At 43.7% G+C, this 19,059-nt stretch overlaps 1 protein-coding gene across 1 annotated transcript in view; it reads right to left on the reverse strand.

The window, feature by feature from the left end:
• The window catches only part of LOC147114107 (organic cation/carnitine transporter 2-like), a 317,180-nt gene that overhangs the window by 133,999 nt on the left and 164,122 nt on the right, over window positions 1–19,059 (reverse strand). Inside the window, exons 5-6 of the mRNA XM_085995727.1 lie at window positions 14,497–14,623; window positions 2,495–2,595 (exon numbers count right to left, since the gene is read on the reverse strand). Coding sequence (XP_085851853.1) covers window positions 2,495–2,595; window positions 14,497–14,623 — 228 coding nt within the window. The remainder of the gene's footprint in view (window positions 1–2,494; window positions 2,596–14,496; window positions 14,624–19,059) is intronic.

Genomic DNA, 19,059 nt, shown 5'->3' on the forward strand with positions numbered 1-19,059 from the left:
ATGGAAAATCCCAAGGTGTTTCATAAGTATATTAAGGGCAAGAGGATAACCAGGGAAAGAGTAGGGCCCATTAGGGTCCAAAGTGGCAAACTGTGTGTAGAGCCGGAAGATGTGGGTGAGGTTTTAAATGAATATTTTGCATCTGTGTTCACTGTGGAGAAGGACGATTTAGGCATAGAAATCAGGCTGGGGGGTTGTGATATACTTGAACAAATTAATATAGAGAGGGAGGAGGTATTAGCGGTTTTAGCGGGCTTAAAAGTGGATAAATCTCCAGGCCCAGACGAGATGTATCCCAAGCTGCTGTGTGAGGCAAGGGAGGTGATTGCAGGGGCTCTGACACAAATTTTCAGAACCTTTCTGGCCACGGGGGAGGTGCCAGAGGACTGGAGGACAGCTAATGTAGTACCATTATTCAAGACGGGTAGTAGGGATAAACCAGGGAATTACAGGCCATGAGCCTAACATCAGTGGTAGGGAAATTATTGGAAAAAATTCTGAGGGACAGAATTAGTCTCCACTTGGAGAGGCAAGGATTAATCATGGATAGTCAGCATGGCTTTGTCAGGGGGAGATTTGATTGAATTTGTCAAAGGGGAGACTAGGTGCGTGGATGAAGGTAGTGCAGTTGATGTCATCTACATGGACTTCAGTAAGGCTTTTGACAAAGTCTCACATGGGAGACTGGTCAAGAAGGTAAGAGCCCATGGGATCCAGGGAAATTTAGCACATTGGATCCAAAATTGGCTTACTGGCAGGAGGCAGTGGGTGATGGTCGAAGATTGTTTTTGTGACTGGAAGCCTGTGTCCAGTAGTGTACCGCAGGGATCGGTGCTGGGTCCTTTGCTGTTTGTACTGTACATTAATGATTTAGATATGAATGTAGGAGGTATGATCGGTAAGTTCGCAGATGACACGAAAATTGGTGGAGTGGTAAATAGTGAGGTGGGAAGCCTCAGGCTACAGGACAATATAGACGGGTTGGTTAGATGGGCAGAACAGTGGCAAATGTAATTTAACCCTGAAAAGTGTGAGGTGATGCATTTTGGGAGGACTAACAAGGCAAGGGAATACACAATGAATGGTAGGACCCTAGGAAGGACAGAGGATCAGAGGGACCTTGGTGTGCATGTACATAGATCCCTGAAGGCAGCAGGACAGGTAGATAAGGTGGTTAAAAAGGAATATGGGATATTTGCCTTCATTAGCCGAGGCATAGAATATAAGAGCAGGGAGGTTATGATGGAGCTGTACAAAATGCTAGTTAGGCCACAACTGGAATATTGTGTGCAGTTCTGGTCACCACACTATAGGAAGGATGTGATTGCATTGGAGAGGGTGCAGAGGAGATTCACCAGGATGTTACCTGGGCTGGAGCGCTTCAGCTATGAAGAGAGATTGGACAGGCTGGGGTTGGTATCCTTAGAGCAGAGAAGGCTGAGGGGGGACCTGATTGAGGTGTACAAAATTATGAGGGGCATAGATAGGGTAGATAGAAAGGAACTTTTCCCCTTAGTAGAGGGGTCAATAACCAGGGGGCATAGTTTCAAGGTAAGGGGCGGGAGGTTTAGAGGGGATATGAGGAAAAACTTTTTCACCCAGAGGGGGGTTGGAATCTGGAACTCACTGCCTCAAAGGGTGGTAGAGGCAGGAACCCTCACAACATTCAAGAAGCATTTAGATGAGCACTTGAAATGCTATAGCATACAAGGCTACGGACCAAGTGTTGGAAAATGGGATTAGAATAGGTAGAGCTTGATGGCCGGTGTGGACACAATGGGCCGAAGGGCCTCTTTCTGTGCTGTATAAATCTATGATCTAAGGTTAAGGGGCGATTTGATCAAGGTGTTCAAAAGGCGACATACGGAAACATTTTTTTATGCAGTGAGTTGTTATGATCTGGATTGCACTGCCTGAAAGGGTGATGGAAGCAGATTCAAAAATAATTTTCAAAAGGGAATTGGATAAATACTTGAAAAGGAAAAATTTGCTAGGCTATGGGGAAGAAGCAGGGGAGAGGGCAAATGGCCTCCTTCAGTACTGCACCATTCTTTCCTTCTTTTCTTTATTTCTTTCACTTTTTCTTTTTTTGTATAAACAGCAATAAGACAGCATTGAGTAGTTTGCCGCTTTCTTCCAATAAAACTGACCTGTGTATACAACTGATCCATTTCTGAGTGGTAGCACGGCTTCAAAGCCCCTTCGACCATCACTATTATCACTGTGGTGTATGATACTGAGTTTCGCAGCATATTTTGGCTTTGGATTGGTGCTGGGGGATCAAGACAATCAAAGCTCTTACTTAAGGTGATCATCGCCAATAAGGCCGTTGCAGCAAATTCCCTGCCAATCCAATCTGATCTGTAGAAAAATAGATGGAGACTGCAAACCAGCTATGCAGTATAACTCTAATGGAGTCCTTAAAACAATAGCCCGGAAGCTCATATTTATTTGTTAAACATGTTTGAGGGTTTTTTGTAGCTTTAATACTTACCACACTAGGAATTTTATGACTGTGATGGCTCGGATATTACGGGTTTTTACCAAGTGAGTAACTGCAAAAGATTTTACATTTTTATCCTTTATATCTTCGAGCTGGAAGGAAAACAGAGAGGATTCAGTATTATGCAGATTATTAGAAAATATATTATTATTTATTGCAATTTATTTGGGCATGGATGATCCAGAAAACTTATTTCAAATGGCCACCATTAGTTCTGTGAATTATTTGGGTGGAGGTTTATAGAAATGTACCATGCACATTGCAAAGATGGCTTAGCAAATGTTGTGCCACTTGTGTGTGATATTATCATGCCTCACAGTAGGATTCTGGCTCAGTTCTGAAACAGGATTGATTTTCACACCATATCACTCTCAGTCTGTGCTTGGATAGGTAAAATGCTTTTGTGGGTTAATGTTATGCTATATAACTTTTTAAATAGAAATTGTAATTAAGTTATATATTCTAGAACGTCCTTCAGTCTCTGTCAAGAGCAGAGCATGTGGAGAGCAGTGGGCAGGATGTATCTTGTGTAGTTTGAGCACAATAAATTCATCTTTACTGGCATGAAAAAATAGGAATGTTTTGGACACAATTTACATTTGTTTAAAGTTCTCTGTTGTCATGGTGATATTTTTGCTAGGATACTTACCCATAACTGTATAGAGACAAGATTGCAATGGTGTGATCAGCAACACAATGATTTTAACATCTGACACTATTATTTTTTTTAATCATCCTTTTTATAAAAATGGGGGCTGGGACACATTGTAAACGTATGTGTCAAGGAAGATATTCAATCTGCTGATTTGCAGCATTGTGTTAGTTGTGGACTGTTCGAGGCATCAAACTGACTTAAAAACTCCACAATACTATTTCCTTATCAATATGATCTAAATGATATTGAGATAAGTACAAAGCTAAATCTATTTGTCTTTTTAAAAAATATATATAAGTAGCTACCATAATTACTAAGTGGATAAATACATACTGTATCTGCTGACACACAGAGTGGGTTGCACAGAGTGATCCTAAACTGAGTGCTTCTAGACAGAGTGTTAAATTGAGAATTTGGACAGAGTGGGAATTCGGAGCAGAGGGGGAAGGAGGTGAGTGCGAGAGGAGATAAATGTAGGCCTGAGAGCCCGGAGGGAGTGCGAGTGTCAGGGAGCGAGATAAGTGACATCAGCACAAGGGAAGGAGCTGAAGAGAAAAAAATCAAATTGATGAGTCGCTGGTGATTGTTCTTTTTTAAGTCTTGACTTTATATCTGTTAAGTTAGTTAATAATCTCTTGAATAGAGGCATGGCAGGGCACCTCAGTCCCATGGAATGCACATCTTGTGCCATGTGAGAACTCCAGGATGCTTCCAGTGTCCTGGACAACCACGTGTGCAGGAAGTGTCGTCAGCTGGAGGAGCTCAATCTCCAGGTTTTGGAGCTTCAGCAGCAGCTGGAGTCACTGCGGTGCATCCGTGAGGCTGAGAGCTATGTGGATAGCATGTTTCAGGAGGTGGTCACCCCACAGCATAAGGTTGTGCAGGCAGAGAGGAAATGGGTGACCGCCAGACAGACAAGGAGGACCAGGCAGGTAGTGCAGGAGTCCCCTGATTGCATCTCGCTCTCCAACCTGTACTGAATACTGGTGAGGCCGACGTTCCTCTGGGGAGTACAGCCAGAGCCAAGTCCACGGCACCATGGGTAGCTCAGCTGTACGAGGGGGAGGAGGAAGATTGGGAAAGGAATAGTGGTAGGGGATTCGATAGTTAGGGGAACAGACAGGTGTTCCTGCGGCCACAGGCGTGATTCCAGGATGGTATGTTGCCTCCCTGGTGCCAGGGTCAAGGATGTCACTGAGCGGCTGCAGAGCATTCTGAGGGGGGAGGGTGAACAGCCAGAGATCGTTGCATTGAGTGCTGTTGGAGTTTTGCTAAGTGGGAGAAAAATCATTTAAGTGTATTTTGTGAATTTTAGTGTGTTAAGAAGTCAATTATTTGAAGTACGTTTAATTTTTTAAGGGTTTTTTAAACTCTTGGGCAGTTTAAACAGGAAGTAGAATCCGGGTATAAAAGGGGAGGGGCTAGTGCGGTGCACGGAGTGCTTTGTGCATTGAGTGCTGTTGGAGTTTTGCTAAGTGGGAGAGTTCGGATAAGTGGGAGGTGAGGGTGTGTTTTTTGCTCTGTTTTGTTCCCCACTCCCAGGCTTAGACATCACTGCGGAGGCGGAGCAGCGAGACGAGTCAACCAAACAGGCTCCACAGACAGTATTCAAGGAGGAGGTTGGTGATCAGCTGGTTGGTTGGTTTTCTTCCTTCTCTTCTCTTTCATACCTTTAAGTTGGTAAGTCCTATTGAATAGTGGTGTGATATTATCATATATATCCGGGCAGGGTCTTCATAACTAATAATAAGAAATTAAATTAATTATATAGAATGGAGCAGGTGATGTGTTACTGTTGCGAGATGTGGGAGCCGTTGAACCCCATTGAGGCTAACGGTGATTACATCTGCGACAAGTGTTTGCTGCTAGAGGAACTCAAGTTCCATGTTATGGAGCTTGAGACCGAGCTTCGGACACTGCGACACATCAGGGAGGGGGAGAAGTTCCTGGACTCTATGTTTCAGGAGATGGTCACACCTATGAAGTTTATTACTGCAGATGTAGTCCGTGGTCAGGGACAGGACGGTGTGACTACAAGTGAGGAAGGTACAGGGATCCAGGATGTAGTGTTGAAGGAGACGCAGCCCTTGTTCTTGTCCAGCAGGATCGAGGTTCTTACTCCCTGTGAGGGCGGGAGCGGGGACTGCAGGGAGGATGAGCAACCTGGCCACAGCACCGTGGTACAGGGGGCCATTCAAGTGGAGGGAGTAAAAAGAAATGTTGTAGTGGTAGGGGATAGTATCATTAGGGGGATAGATAGGGTTCTCTGCAGTCAAGAGCGGGAGTCCCGAAGGCTGTGTTGCCTGCCTGGTGCCAGGGTTAAGGACATCTCTTCTGGGCTGGAAAGAAACTTGCAGTGGGAGGGGGAGGATCCAGTTGTCGTGGTCCATGTTGGTACAAACGACGTAGATAGGACAAGGAAGACGGTTCTGTTAAAGGAGTATGAGCAGCTAGGGGTCAAATTAAAAAACAGAACCTCAAGGGAAATAATCTCTGGGTTATTACCTGAGCCACGAGCGAATTTGGCTAGGATAAATAAAATTAAAGAGTTAAATGCATGGCTCAAAGACTGGTGTGGGAGAAATGGGTTTTGCTTCTTGGGACACTGGCACCAGTACTGGGACAGGAGGGAGCTGCTCTGTTGGGACGGACTCCACTTGGCCAGTGCTGGGACTAGAGTCCTGGCGAATCATATAACTAGGGCTGTAGAGAGGGCTTTAAACTAATTAGTGGGGGGGAGGTTTCTAGAGAGCAAATAATAGAAATGACAACAGAGAAGGTCATAGACTTAGGTAGCAGTGGGGGAATTAAAAAACAGAATGTGTCAGGAAGGGACAGAAGGTATGGAGTAAAAAGTAAAGTACTAAAAAGGGAAAAAACAGGAACTAAGTGTTACAAAACATATTTGAAAGTTCTTTATCTGAATGCACGTAGCATTCGTAACAAAATGAATGAGTTAACGGCACAAATAATGACATATGGGTATGATCTTGTGGCCATTACAGAAACATGGCTGCAGGGTGACCATGACTGGGAATTAAACATACCAGGTTATTTAACAATCAGGAAGGACAGGCAGGAAGGGAGAGGAGGTGGGGTGGCTATGTTAATAAAGGAAGGAATCACTATAATACAGAGAAATGATATTGGGTCAAAGGAGCACGATAGTGAAACAGTTTGGGTGGAGGTAAGGAATAATAAGGGGAAAAAAACACTAGTGGGTGTAGTCTATAGGCCTCCGAACAGTTGCAACTCTGTTGGACGGAGTATTAATCAGGAAATAGTTGAGGCTTGTAATAAGGGAACAGCTATAATTATGGGGGATTTTAATTATCATATTAACTGGACAAATCAAATTGGGCAGAGCAGCCTTGAGGAAGAGTTCATTGAGTGTATTAGGGATGGGTTTCTTGAGCAGTATGTAACTGAACCGACCAGGGGGCAAGCAACCTTAGATTTGGTCCTGTGTAATGAGACAGGATTAATTAAAAATGTTCTAGTAAAGGATCCCCTTGGAATGAGTGACCATAACATGGTTGAGTTCCATATTCAATTAGAGGGTGAGAAGGTTGGATCTCAAACAAGCGTGCTGAGCTTGAATAAAGGAGACTATGAAGGTATGAGAGCGGAATTAATTAGAGTGGACTGGGAAAATAGATTAAAGGGTAAGACGGTACATGACCAGTGGTGTACATTTAAGGAGTTATTTTACAACTTCCAAAAAAAATATATTCCACTGAGGAAAAAAGGGTGTAAAAGAAAAGATAGCCATCCGTGGCTAAGTAAAGTAATTAAGGATAGTATCCAACTAAAAACAAGGGCATATAAGGTAGCCAAATCTAGTGGGAGGATGGAAGATTGGGAAGTCTTTAAAAGACAGCAAAAAATAACAAAAAGTTTGATTAAAAAAGGGAAGATAGATTATGAAAGTAAATTAGCAAAAAATATAAAAACAGACAGTAAAAGTTTCTATAGTTATATAAAAAGAAAAAGGGTGGCTAAAGTAAATGTTGGTCCCTTAGAGGATGAGACCGGGAAATTAATGGTGGGAAACATGGAGATGGCAAAAACACTGAACAATTATTTTGTATCAGTCTTTACAGTAGAGGACACTAAGAATATCCCAACACTGGACAAACAGGGGGCTCTAGGGGGGGAGGAACTAAATACAATTAAAATCACTAAGGAAGTGGTACTTGGTAAAATAATGGGACTCAAGGCGGATAAATCCCCTGGACCTGATGGCTTGCATCCCAGGGTCTTGAGGGAAGTAGCGGTAGGGATTGTGGATGCATTGGTAATAATTTTCCAAAACTCACTGGACTCAGCAAAGGTCCCGGCAGATTGGAAAACTGCTAATGTAACACCATTATTTAAAAAGGGTAGTAGGCAGAAGGCTGGAAACTATAGACCTGTTAGCCTAACATCTGTGGTTGGTAAAATGTTAGAGTCCATTATTAAGGAGACAGTAACGGGACATTTGGATAAACATAATTTAATAGGGCAAACTCAGCATGGTTTCATGAAGGGGAAGTCATGTTTAACAAATTTGCTTGAGTTTTTTGAGGAAGTAACATACAGGGTGGATAAAGGGGAACCAGTGGACGTAGTGTATTTAGACTTCCAAAAGGCATTTGACAAGGTGCCACACAAAAGATTATTGCTCAAGATAAAAAATCACGGGATTGGGGGTAATATTCTGGCGTGGGTGGAGGATTGGCTCTCTAACAGAAAGCAGAGAGTTGGGATAAATGGTTCGTTCTCAGATTGGCAACCAGTAACTAGTGGTGTTCCGCAGGGGTCAGTGCTGGGTCCCCAACTCTTTACAATCTATATTAACGATTTGGAGGAGGGGACCGAGTGTAACATATCAAAGTTTGCAGATGATACAAAGATGGGACGGAAAGTAGTGAGTGAGGAGGACATAAAAAACCTGCAAAGGGACATAGACAGGCTAAGTAAGTGGGCAGAGATTTGGCAGATGGAATACAATACTGGAAAGTGTGAGGTTATGCACTTTGGCAGGAAAAATCATAGAGCAAGTTATTATCTTAATGGCAAGAAACTGGAAAGTACTGTAGTACAAAGGGATCTGGGGGTCCTGGTGCACGAAACTCAAAAAGTTAGTATGCAGGTGCAGCAAGTGATTAAGAAGGCCAATGGAATGTTGGCTTTTATTGCTAGGGGGTTGGAATATAAAAACAGGGAGGTATTGCTGCAGTTGTACAAGGTATTGGTGAGGCCGCACCTGGAATACTGCATACAGTTTTGGTGTCCATACTTAAGAAAAGACATACTTGCTCTCGAGTCAGTACAAAGAAGGTTCACTCGGTTAATCCCGGGGATGAGGGGGTGGTCATATGAGGAGAGGTTGAGTAGATTGGGACTCTACTCATTGGAGTTCAGAAGAATGAGAGGCGATCTTATTGAAACATATAAGATTGTGAAGGGGCTTGATCGGGTGGATGCGGTGAGGATGTTCCCAATGATGGGTGAAACTAGAACTAGGGGGCATAATCTTAAAATAAGGGGCTGCTCATTCAAAACTGAGATGAGGAGAAACTTCTTCACTCAGAGGGTGGTAGGTTTGTGGAATTTGCTGCCCCAGAAAGCTGTGGAAGCTACATCATTAAATAAATTTAAAACAGAAATAGATAGTTTCCTAGAAGTAAAGGGAATAAAGGGTTACGGGGAGCGGGCAGGAAATTGGACATGAGTCTGGGTTCGGAATGGTCATGGCCCTGTGGGTAGTGGAGCGGGCCCAGGGGCCGTGTAGCCTTGTTCTGCTCCTACTGTGTTCTAATTCTGTTAGATTTCAGGAGATGGTTTTATTCCTGTTCCTGGCTGGGGTGGAGATCGCCTTTACAGAAGGTAAGTACTGTAGAAAATATAGGGACAGTGATCTCCTGGAAGAATTTCGATCGCCTAGATGGGTCGGAGAGGAATTTCCCAGATTTTTTTCTCCCAAATTGGCCATTGGGTCTTTATCTGGTTTTTCGCCTCTCCCGGGAGATCACATGGGTTCGGGTGGATGCAGAGTGATAGAAGATTTGAGGTTAGGATCAGATCAGCCATGATCTTATTGAATGGTGGAGCAGGCTCGAGGGGCCGATTGGCCTACTCCTGCTCCTATTTCTTATGTTCTTATGTTCTTATGTTCTTATGTGATCCATATCAGTACCAACAACATAGGCAGAAACAGTGATAAGGTCCACAGGCAGATTTTAGAGAGCTAGGAAAGAGATTAAAAAGCAGGACCTCAAAGGTAGTAATCTCCAGATTACTCCCGGTGCCACGAGCTTATGAGTACAGAAATAGGAGGATAGAGCAGATGAATACCTGGTGCAGGAGGGAGGGCTTCAGATTCCTGGAACATTGGGACTGGTTCTGGTCGAGGTGGGACCTGTACAGGTCGGACAGGTTGCACCTCAACAGAGCCGAAACCAATGTCCTCGCAGCGGGGGGGGGTTTGCTAGTGTTGTTGGGGAGGGCTTAAACTAATTTGGCAGGGGGATATGCACCAGAATGTAACATCAGAAAGGAGAAACAAAGTGAACAAAAGATTGGGAGAGACAGATATCACTAGAGTAAGAAATATTAAGGTATTAGATACGGTCAGACTAAGAGAGAATACAAGAAGGTCTAAGATAGGTTTACAGTGCATGTGTGTAAACGTATGAAGCGTGGTAAATAAGTTTGGTGAGCTGCAGGTGCAAATAACCACATGGGAATATGATGTTGTATCGATAACGGAGACCTAGCTCAAAAAAAAGGCAGGATTGGATTTTACATATTCCTGGATATAAGCTGTTCAGGAAAGATAGGGAAGGAAAGAAAGGAGGTGGAGTGGCAGTATTGGTTAAGGAGAATGTTACAGTGCTGGAGAGAGAGGATGTCCTGGAGGGGTCAAGTACAGAATCTATTTGGTTAGAGTTAAGAAATAAGGGGTGCCATTACACTACTAGGTGTATTCTATAGGCCATCGACTAGTGGGAAGGATATAAAGAAGCAAATTTGCAGGGAAATTACAGATGGGTGAAAGAACTATAGAGTAGTGATAATGGGAGACTTCAATTATCCTAATATAGACTAGGATCGTAATAGTGTAAAGGGCAGATAGGGGGAAGAATTTCTGAAATGTGTTCAGGAGAACTTTCTCGATCAGTACGTTTCCAGCCCAACGAGGGAGGCATTGCTGGATCTGGTTCTGGGGAATGAGGTGGGTCAAGTGGAGCAACTCTCAGTAGGGGAAAATTTAGGGAACAGTGATCATAGTATCATAAGGTTTAGATTAGCTATGGAAAAGGATAGGGAGAAACCTAGAGTAAAAATACTTAATTGGAGGAAGGCAAATTTCAATGGGTTGAGAATGGATCTAGCCCAGATAAATTGGAATCAAAGATTGGCAGGCAAAGCTTTAATCGATCAATGGGCTGCCTTTAAAGAGGGGATGGTTCGGGTACATTCGCAGTACATTCCTATGAGGGGGAAAGGTAGGGCAACTAAACCAGAGCTCCCTGGATGACAAAAGAGATAGAGAGTAAGATGAAGCAGAAAAAGAGATGTCAGGTTGAGAATACAAGTGAGAATCAGGCTGAATATAGAAAGTTCAGAGGGGAAGTGAAAAAGAAAGTAAATGGGGCAAAGAGAGAGTATAAGAATAGATTGGCAGCAAACATAAAAGGGAATCCCAAAGTCTTCTAAAGGCATATAAATAGTAACCGGGTAGTAAGAGGGGTGGGGCTGATTAGGGACCAAAAAGGAGACCTATGCATGGAGGCAGAGGGTATGGCTGAGGTACTAAATGAGTATTTGCATCTGTCTTCACCAAGGAAAAAGATGCTGCCAAAGTCTTAGTGATAGAGGAGATAGTGGAGAAACTGGATGAGTTAAAATTGATAAAGGGGAAGTACTAGAAAGGCTATCGGTACTTAAAGTTGATCAGTCACCAGGACCGGATGGGATGCATCCTCGGATGCTGAGGGAGCTTAAGGAGGAAATCACGGAGGTACTGGTCATAATCTTCCAATCTTCCTTTGTTATGGCAGTGGTGCCAGAGGACTAGAGAATTGCAAATATTACACTCTTGTTCAAAAAAGGGTGTAAGGAGAAACCCAGCAACTACAGGCCAGTCAGTTTAACGTTGGTAGTGGGGAAGCTTTTAGAAACGATAATCAGAGACAAAGTTAACAGTCACTTGGACACATGTGGATTAATTAAGGAAAGCCAGCACGGATTTGTTAAAGGCAAATCGTGTTTAACTAACTTGATCAAGTTCTTTGATGAGGTAACAGAGAGGGTTGATGAGGGCAATGCGGTTGACGTGGTGTATTTGGATTTCCAAAAGGTGTTTGATAAAGTGCCACAAAATAGACTTGCCAGCAAAATTGAAACCCATGGAATAAAAGGGACAGTGGCAGCATGGATACGAAATTGGCTAAGTGACAGGAAACAGAGAGTAGTGTTGAACGGGTGTTTTTTGGACTGGAGGAAGGTATACAGTGGTCGGCATTAGGACCACTACTTTTCTTGATATGTATTAATGACTTGGACTTGGGTGTACAGGGCGCAACTTCAAAATTTGCAGATGACACAAAACTTGGAAGTATAGTGAACAGTGAGGAAGATAGTGATAGACTTCAGGAAGACATAGACAGGCTGGTGAAATGGGCAGACACATGGCAGATGAAATTTAACACAGAAAAGTGTGAAGTGATACATTTTGGTCGGAATAGAGAGGCAATATAAACTAAAGGGTACAATCCTAAAGGGGGTGCAGGAACAGAGAAACCTGGGGATATATGTGCACAAATCATTGAAGGTGGCAGGGCAGGTTGAGAAAGCGGTTAAAAAAGCATCCGGGATCCTGGGCTTCATGAATAGAGGCATAGAGTACAAAAGCAAGGAAGTTATGATGAACCTTTATAAAACACTGGATCGGCCTCAAATGGAGTCTCTCTATCTATGTGGATAAATTCCCCTTTATTTGCCATAACATGGTGCCTAGTATCTTATCAAATGATTTTAAAATCCATATAAGCTACATGAACTGTATTTAATTTATTTCTTCAAAGAATTTTCTACGCTAAGTCAAGCATAACTTTGGAACACTATCACCTCAAATTTCCCCTCCAAGTCACACACCATCCTGACTTGGATATATATCGCCATTCCTTCATCATCGCTTGGTCAAAGTCAGAAGGCTGTGGGTTATAGTCCCACTCCAGGGACTTGAGCAGAAAAATCTAGGCTGATGCTCCAGTGCAATGCTGAGGGAGTGCTGCACTGTGTTGGATGAGATGTTTTTCGGATGAGATGTTAAACCGAGGCCCCGTCTGCTCTCTCAGGTGGACGTAAAAGATCCTATGGCACTATTTCGAAGAAGAGCAGGCGAGATAGCCCCGGTGTCCTGGCCAATATTCATCCCTCAATCAACGTCACTAAAACAGATTATCTGGTCATTATCACATTGCTGTTTGTGGGAGCTTGCTGTGTGCAAATTGGCTGCTGCGTTTCCTACATTACAACAGTGACTACACTTCAAAAAGTACTTCAATGGCTGTAAAGCGCTTTGGGATGTCCGGTGGATGTGAAAGGCGCTATATAAATGCAAGTCTTTTCTTTTTCAAATTCCTGGAGCTCCCTACTTAACAGCACTGTGGGAATACCTTCACCACATGGACGACAGCGGTTCAAGAAGAACGCTCACCACCACCTTCTCAAGGGCAACTAGATATATGCAGTAAATGCTGGCCTCGCTAGCGACGTCCACATCCCAAGAATGAATTTTCAAAACAGCCTTTAAGAAATCCATGCAAACTGATATGATTAACTTATGTTTCTCCAACTGCTTAGTAATTTCATCCTGCATTAGAGATTCTGATAGTTTACCAATGGCTAGAGACTAACCGGCCTATAATTTCCTGAATTATCCTGACTCCTTTTCTGAAGAGACATGTCACATTATCCAGTCTGCACTCATCTGGTACAATTTTCTTTTACACAGAATTATGTAAAATTATAGTGATATCATCAACTGTATCTTCCCTCACTTCCCTCAGACATAAACTATCAGATGTCAGTGATTTGTTTGAATTGAGTTTGAGTAACTCCTGTAATACCATTTCTCCATAAAAGATTCACTAATGGTTTTACACCCACCTCTGGTCATTCTATAATCTCAGAATCCAGCTCCTCTCTGAAAACTGAGACAAGATGTTTATTTAGTATCTTTGTCATTCCTTTAGTCTTCTTTGGGCGCAAAATTCAAATCCATCATGCCATTTTTTGGGGCGCAACGAGTGCCCTTAGAATGGCATCTGCAGCACACGTACACACAAGTGAGACAAATCGTGTCGGATGCCATATTGGTGAGGGCATTAGTGCACATGCAGAGCAGGCAGATCATGACGTCAATCAGCATGGTTCCCGACCTGCTGTCAAAAATAACAACTTTCCCACCCGACCCACCATCGATCACGTCCACTACCACCACGGAAAATTCCGGCCGCAATCTCTGAACAGTTAGAATATGTGCAGCATTCCTAAGGATCCAACTAGAATTCCCATTCTAGTGGTTTTCAGTTTACACTCACCTCTTGCGGACGTGGCACTTGTGGGTTAATGAAGTCCACCAGACTCAAAAGCTGGACATTTCTATTTCTTCACTATCACGAACAGTACAGCTTGTTCCCATACATTACCCAGTGTATATTTCACTAATGTCATGGATATTGAGGAAAAAGCCACAAGAAAATTGCAAGAATTGAAGAGGGAGGAAAGCATAGTGTAAACAAAGAACCTAACCATCACCTGGGGCTGCTCTAATGCAATGCATGTCTTTATGAACTGATGGAACAGTGCAAACGTGACCTCATCCCTATATCCTTATAATTTAAGAAAGGCTCCGCACCGGCTCAATTATTTTATCCAGTGGGTAGTTAAGACATACAGTTCATGTTTGATCTCTTGTTTGTGCAGTTGGTGACACTACAGTTGTCCTAAGAAACCCAGAGAAGCAAAAACAAATCAGCCAGGATTCTCATACCTAATTGCTATGCGGAGAATCCTGCTGGAATGTGCATGTGTGTCTGCTTTTGGGCGAAGACGGAATTGGGCTTGACTGTGAGATCCTTGATGGTCCAATAACCTGATAGCACTCACTATCTGGGCTCATATATGAAGAATAGTCACTTGGACAAGGGAGGTGACTGACACCTGTCAGTCAACACTTTCAGGGCAGAAGGGGGGATGAGAAACATTTGCAAGGATAAGAGCAGGTCTGTATTAAAGAGCTAAACAACCGCACAGGAAACAAAACAATATTGTGTGCCAGTACCTCAAGGTCAGTGAAGATCACTGCTGGTGGAGTGACACCATTTTTCTTTGCAATGCATTGGATTATTGCTTCAGCCTCCTGTATCCTTCCCTTTAACAGCAGCCAGCGTGGAGATTCAGGAATAAACCTGGGATTAAAAGTGTTATTTTGAGAAAAGAGCACTAAAGTCACACAAAGGACTTGTGAAGTTACTATTAATATTAAGATACTCTTTAATAACAGATATTAACATGTAATTGTATTCAGATTTAGGAGTGGATTCAGAAACGACAATGGCATGGGATAGTGTGAACAGTGTTTAATATGGATTTTGATAGGCTTACAGAAATGCTCAGATCATGTGCGCCATTGACAAAGGTATGCAAGGTTTGGGCACACTCTCATTGTGACAGTGTGTGTGGTGCAGGAAGACCTGAAGAGGAAGAACAAACGGGGGTGAAGGGGAGGTGAGGGGTGGCGATTGGTGGCTGGGTAAATAAAAGCAATCAGAATCAGCTAATGGAGAAGGAAGAAATAGATGATGGCAATAATGATAAACAATTTAGCAAGAGGGACATGGAATAGAAGAATAAAATCCAATGGACTAGATATAAACAAACAAAAGACTGGTGAAGATAAGAGATAGTTTAGGCAAAATATATAATAATTGGTTAAAAGGCATGTATTGCAATGCACAGAGTGTGGGAAATAAACTGGTGGAACTGGAAGCCATTATTTTACAGGAAGATCTGGACAATAACATTAAAGGAAACCCGGCTGCAAACTGGTCAAAAATGGAAAATAAACATTTCAGGACATAATGGGGGAGAAATTCAGTATCGCCCTATTTAGGGCGCAATTATCGGCCGGGTGCAAAGATTAGCGCCTGGTGCTAATTATCGCCTCCGACTGCAAACTTGGTTTTTATCGCCCCTGGAGGTGATTGGAGCGCTAAATCAGGCGCTTCAGAACTGTCTTAAGGTGCAAAGGCCAAGGAGCGAGGCGCTACCTCAGAACGCTGGTGAAGCTCATGTGATGTCAGTCAGCAATGGAACACAGACACACTGGCGCCGGCCAGTTCTTAAAGGGGAGTTCTGTCGAAAGGTCATCGATCTGAACCGTTAACTCTGTTTTTCTCTTCACAGATGCTGCTTGACCTGCTGAGTTTCTCCAGCATTTTCTGTTTTTATCTTAAAGGGGAGGGTTGATCTTGCTCTCCATCCACATCCTGCTCATTGCAGCCTTGAATCTCGGCCTGGAGAGACCTGTACATCAAATCTGTTGGAAAGAACAATGGAGAGACCCAGAGAAAGAGCTCAGAGTGCAGCCCCCATAGTCTCTTCTAAATCAATACAACGAAGGGCAAATCAAAATGAACCTGCAAAGTGCTGCTCAGTACCCAAAACTCCTCACACAACGTTGAATCTCTCCAAAAGTCTCTCTCTCTCTCTCAGAATGCGTGGTGCAAAAATGTCACCTACAAAAAAAGGCAGGAAGCAGTCGCCTTTAAATAGCGCTCCCCCAGTCCCTTCCTGACTGCAAAACGCTCCACTCAACCTGTCATTGCTAGCGGCAGGCATTAAGGCAGGGGGCGCCACTTAATATCTGGTCCGGGGCGCTACCGGGACATTGCACACTCGACTGAAGTCATGATCTGCTGGCGCAGGAGATCATGACAGCAGTGTTTAGCGCCGCTGCAAAATGTCTAGTTAATGTTGTGAGCGGCGCCAATATCACTGCGCCCGGGCGCTAGTTGCTTTGCATCCCATTAGCGCCCTCTTAAGGCGCTAACGGGAAGCACAAGCCAACTGAATTTTTCCCCCAATACATTTAAGAGGGATAGAAAAAATAAGAAAGGGGATGTAGTGACAATATTGGTTAAGGAAGGAATATATTCTCGAGAGAGAGGGAATTGATGTAGACAAGCAATGGATACAGACAAGAGTCAATATGGTCAGAGCTCAAGGATTTAAAAAAAGTCGGGGTGTATTACAGACCTCCAAATCATGCAAAGGAAATTAAGAGGAAATCTGTAGTTAGGTTATAGAGATGAGCAGGTGTAACAAAATTATTGCTGTGGGAGATTTTAATGATCTACTTATCGATTGGGACAGAGGGCGAAAAGGGAATGAAATTCCTAAATGTGTATAGGACTCGTTCCTCAAGCAGTATGTCAATAGGCCGACAAGAACAGAAGTGTTGTTAGATCTGGTTATGTGTGATGAAGTAGATCAGGTGGATAAGCTAAATGTGAGTGAGCACCTTTGGAATAGTGACCACAATATAATAAGGTTTAAGATCCAACTAGAAAGAGAAAAAAAGTCAGTAAAATTACTAGAACACCACATTGGATTGTGGGTGTTAGATCCGTGATTCTGAGAGTATGATGTTTTCAAGTAACTACACGGATGCTGTAACTTAACAATCAACAGGTGTTTACTGGAGTAGGGTAGTCTCAAGACTGGGGGTACAGAGGCATGCTCAAGGCTTATATATAGGTGTGGTCACTGCCGGTACTACAGTATACAGGAGCTGTAAAAGTAGTTCTCTCTTAAAGGTACATACACTACAATTCCTCCCCTTTTAGATTAGTAGTACCCATAATATTCAAATAACAATTAACACTTTAACATGCACATTAAACAAAAATAGTCCATTTATAGATTCAGTCTTTGGGGCGGCTTCCTGATCCTTTCTGGATAGCGCCTTTCCTGAGGTTCTTGTTCTTGGTGCGGAGGCGATTCTGGCCCCTTTTTGTCGGTTAGTTCATCAGTTTCCACTGCTACTGGTTCTGAGGTAGATGCTACTGGTATGTCGGGTTCATCCCCAGGTACGCGAGACATGGGGTTGACTCGTTCCTGTGACGCTAAGATCTGATCGACGTGGCATCTCACAATGTTCTCCCCGACATCCACTGTGTACATTAATGGCCCCTGCCTTGTGCATATCGTTCCGGGTTGCCATTTCTCTGTTCGGTAGTCACGGGCCAAGACAGGTTGTCCTACATTGAAGCTCCTTGTCGGCTTCTCATTGATGTGCTGGAATTGTTTATCCTCAACATTTCTTCGCACATTGGGTCTGAGCAAATCCAGACGAGATCTCAACCTTCGGTTAAAGAACATCATGGCCGGGGTCTGGTTGGTAACTGCATGTGTCGCACTTCTGTAGGCTAATAGGAAATTGTCCACCTTATGCTGTAGTGGAATTTCATCGTCGCACATGGCCTTTATCGCCTTTTTAAAGGTTTGTACGAACCTCTCAGCCAATCCATTTGTGGCTGGATGATACGGGGCGGATGTGTAATGCCTTACCCCATTCCTTCTCATAAATTTCCGAAACTCTTCGGACACAAACTGTGGTCCATTATCAGAGCAAATCTGCTCTGGCAAGCCGTTCCTGGCAAATATGGTCCGTAGGACTGAAATCGTTTTCTCTGTAGTGGTTGAGGACATTTTTATCACCTCAGGCCATTTCGAGTGAGCATCCACTGCTATTAAGAACATTGAGTCCATGAATGGACCAGCAAAATCAATATGCACCCATTGCCATGGAGAGGAGGGCCACTCCCATGGGTGTAGAGGGGCATGTGGTGGTGCATTTTGGACCTTCTGGCATCCTGAGCAGCTCTTGGTTAGGTCCTCGATTTGTTGATTGATCCCTGGCCACCACACATAAGCCCTAGCAAGGCTTTTCATTTTCACCCCTCCCAGATGACCTTCATGAAGCTCATTTAGCACTCTCTCCCTTAACTTGGGTGGAATCACCACTCGGGAGCCACACATCACTGTCCCCTGGCATACTCACAGCTGTTCTCTTCTGGATGAGAATGCTGGCAACAGTGAGTCGCCATGTGTTGGCCATCCCCTCACCGTCAATTCATATACCCGAGACAGTGTCGGATCATTGCGGGTCTCCTTCTCTATATCCGCGTTAGTTACTGGCAATCGTTCAATTATTGACGAATAAAATATCTCGATAGGGTCCACTGCTGGTGCTTCCTCCACAGTAGGCAGTGGCAGGCGTGATAGCCCATCAGCGTTTCCATGCTGTTTCGTGCCTTTATAATCTATTTCATATTGGTTCGCCCCTAGAAAAAGGGACCATCTTTGTAACCGTTGTGCAGTCATCACCGGAACGCCCTTCTTTGGATTAAAGATGGAGACAAGTGGTTGGTGGTCAGTCAGTAAGGTGAACTTCTGCCCATGCAGATAGTGGTTGAATTTTTTTACTCCACATACTAGGCTGAGGGCCTCCCTGTCAATCTGGGCGTAGTTGCGCTCGGCTGAGGTTAGTGACCGAGACGCAAAGGCTACTGGCCTCTCCAACCCGTCTGGGAATTTGTGCGACAGCTCTGCTCCAATACCATAGGGTGATGCATCACATGCCAAATGAATTGGTAGTGCTGGGTTGAAATGGGCCAACACCTCTTTTGATGTGATCAATTCTTTGCACTTCTGGAAAGCTCGTTTACATTCGTCATTCCACTTCCATGGTACCCCTGTTTGCAGTAGGGTGTTCAGTGGGTGTAATACCGTAGACAAATTTGGTAAGAACTTATGGTAGTAGTTTACCAGCCCGAGGAAT

The sequence above is a fragment of the Somniosus microcephalus genome, chromosome 8 (assembly GCF_052327205.1).
Source record: "Somniosus microcephalus isolate GS21.2 chromosome 8, FLI_Smic_1.0, whole genome shotgun sequence".
Taxonomy (NCBI): domain Eukaryota; kingdom Metazoa; phylum Chordata; class Chondrichthyes; order Squaliformes; family Somniosidae; genus Somniosus; species Somniosus microcephalus.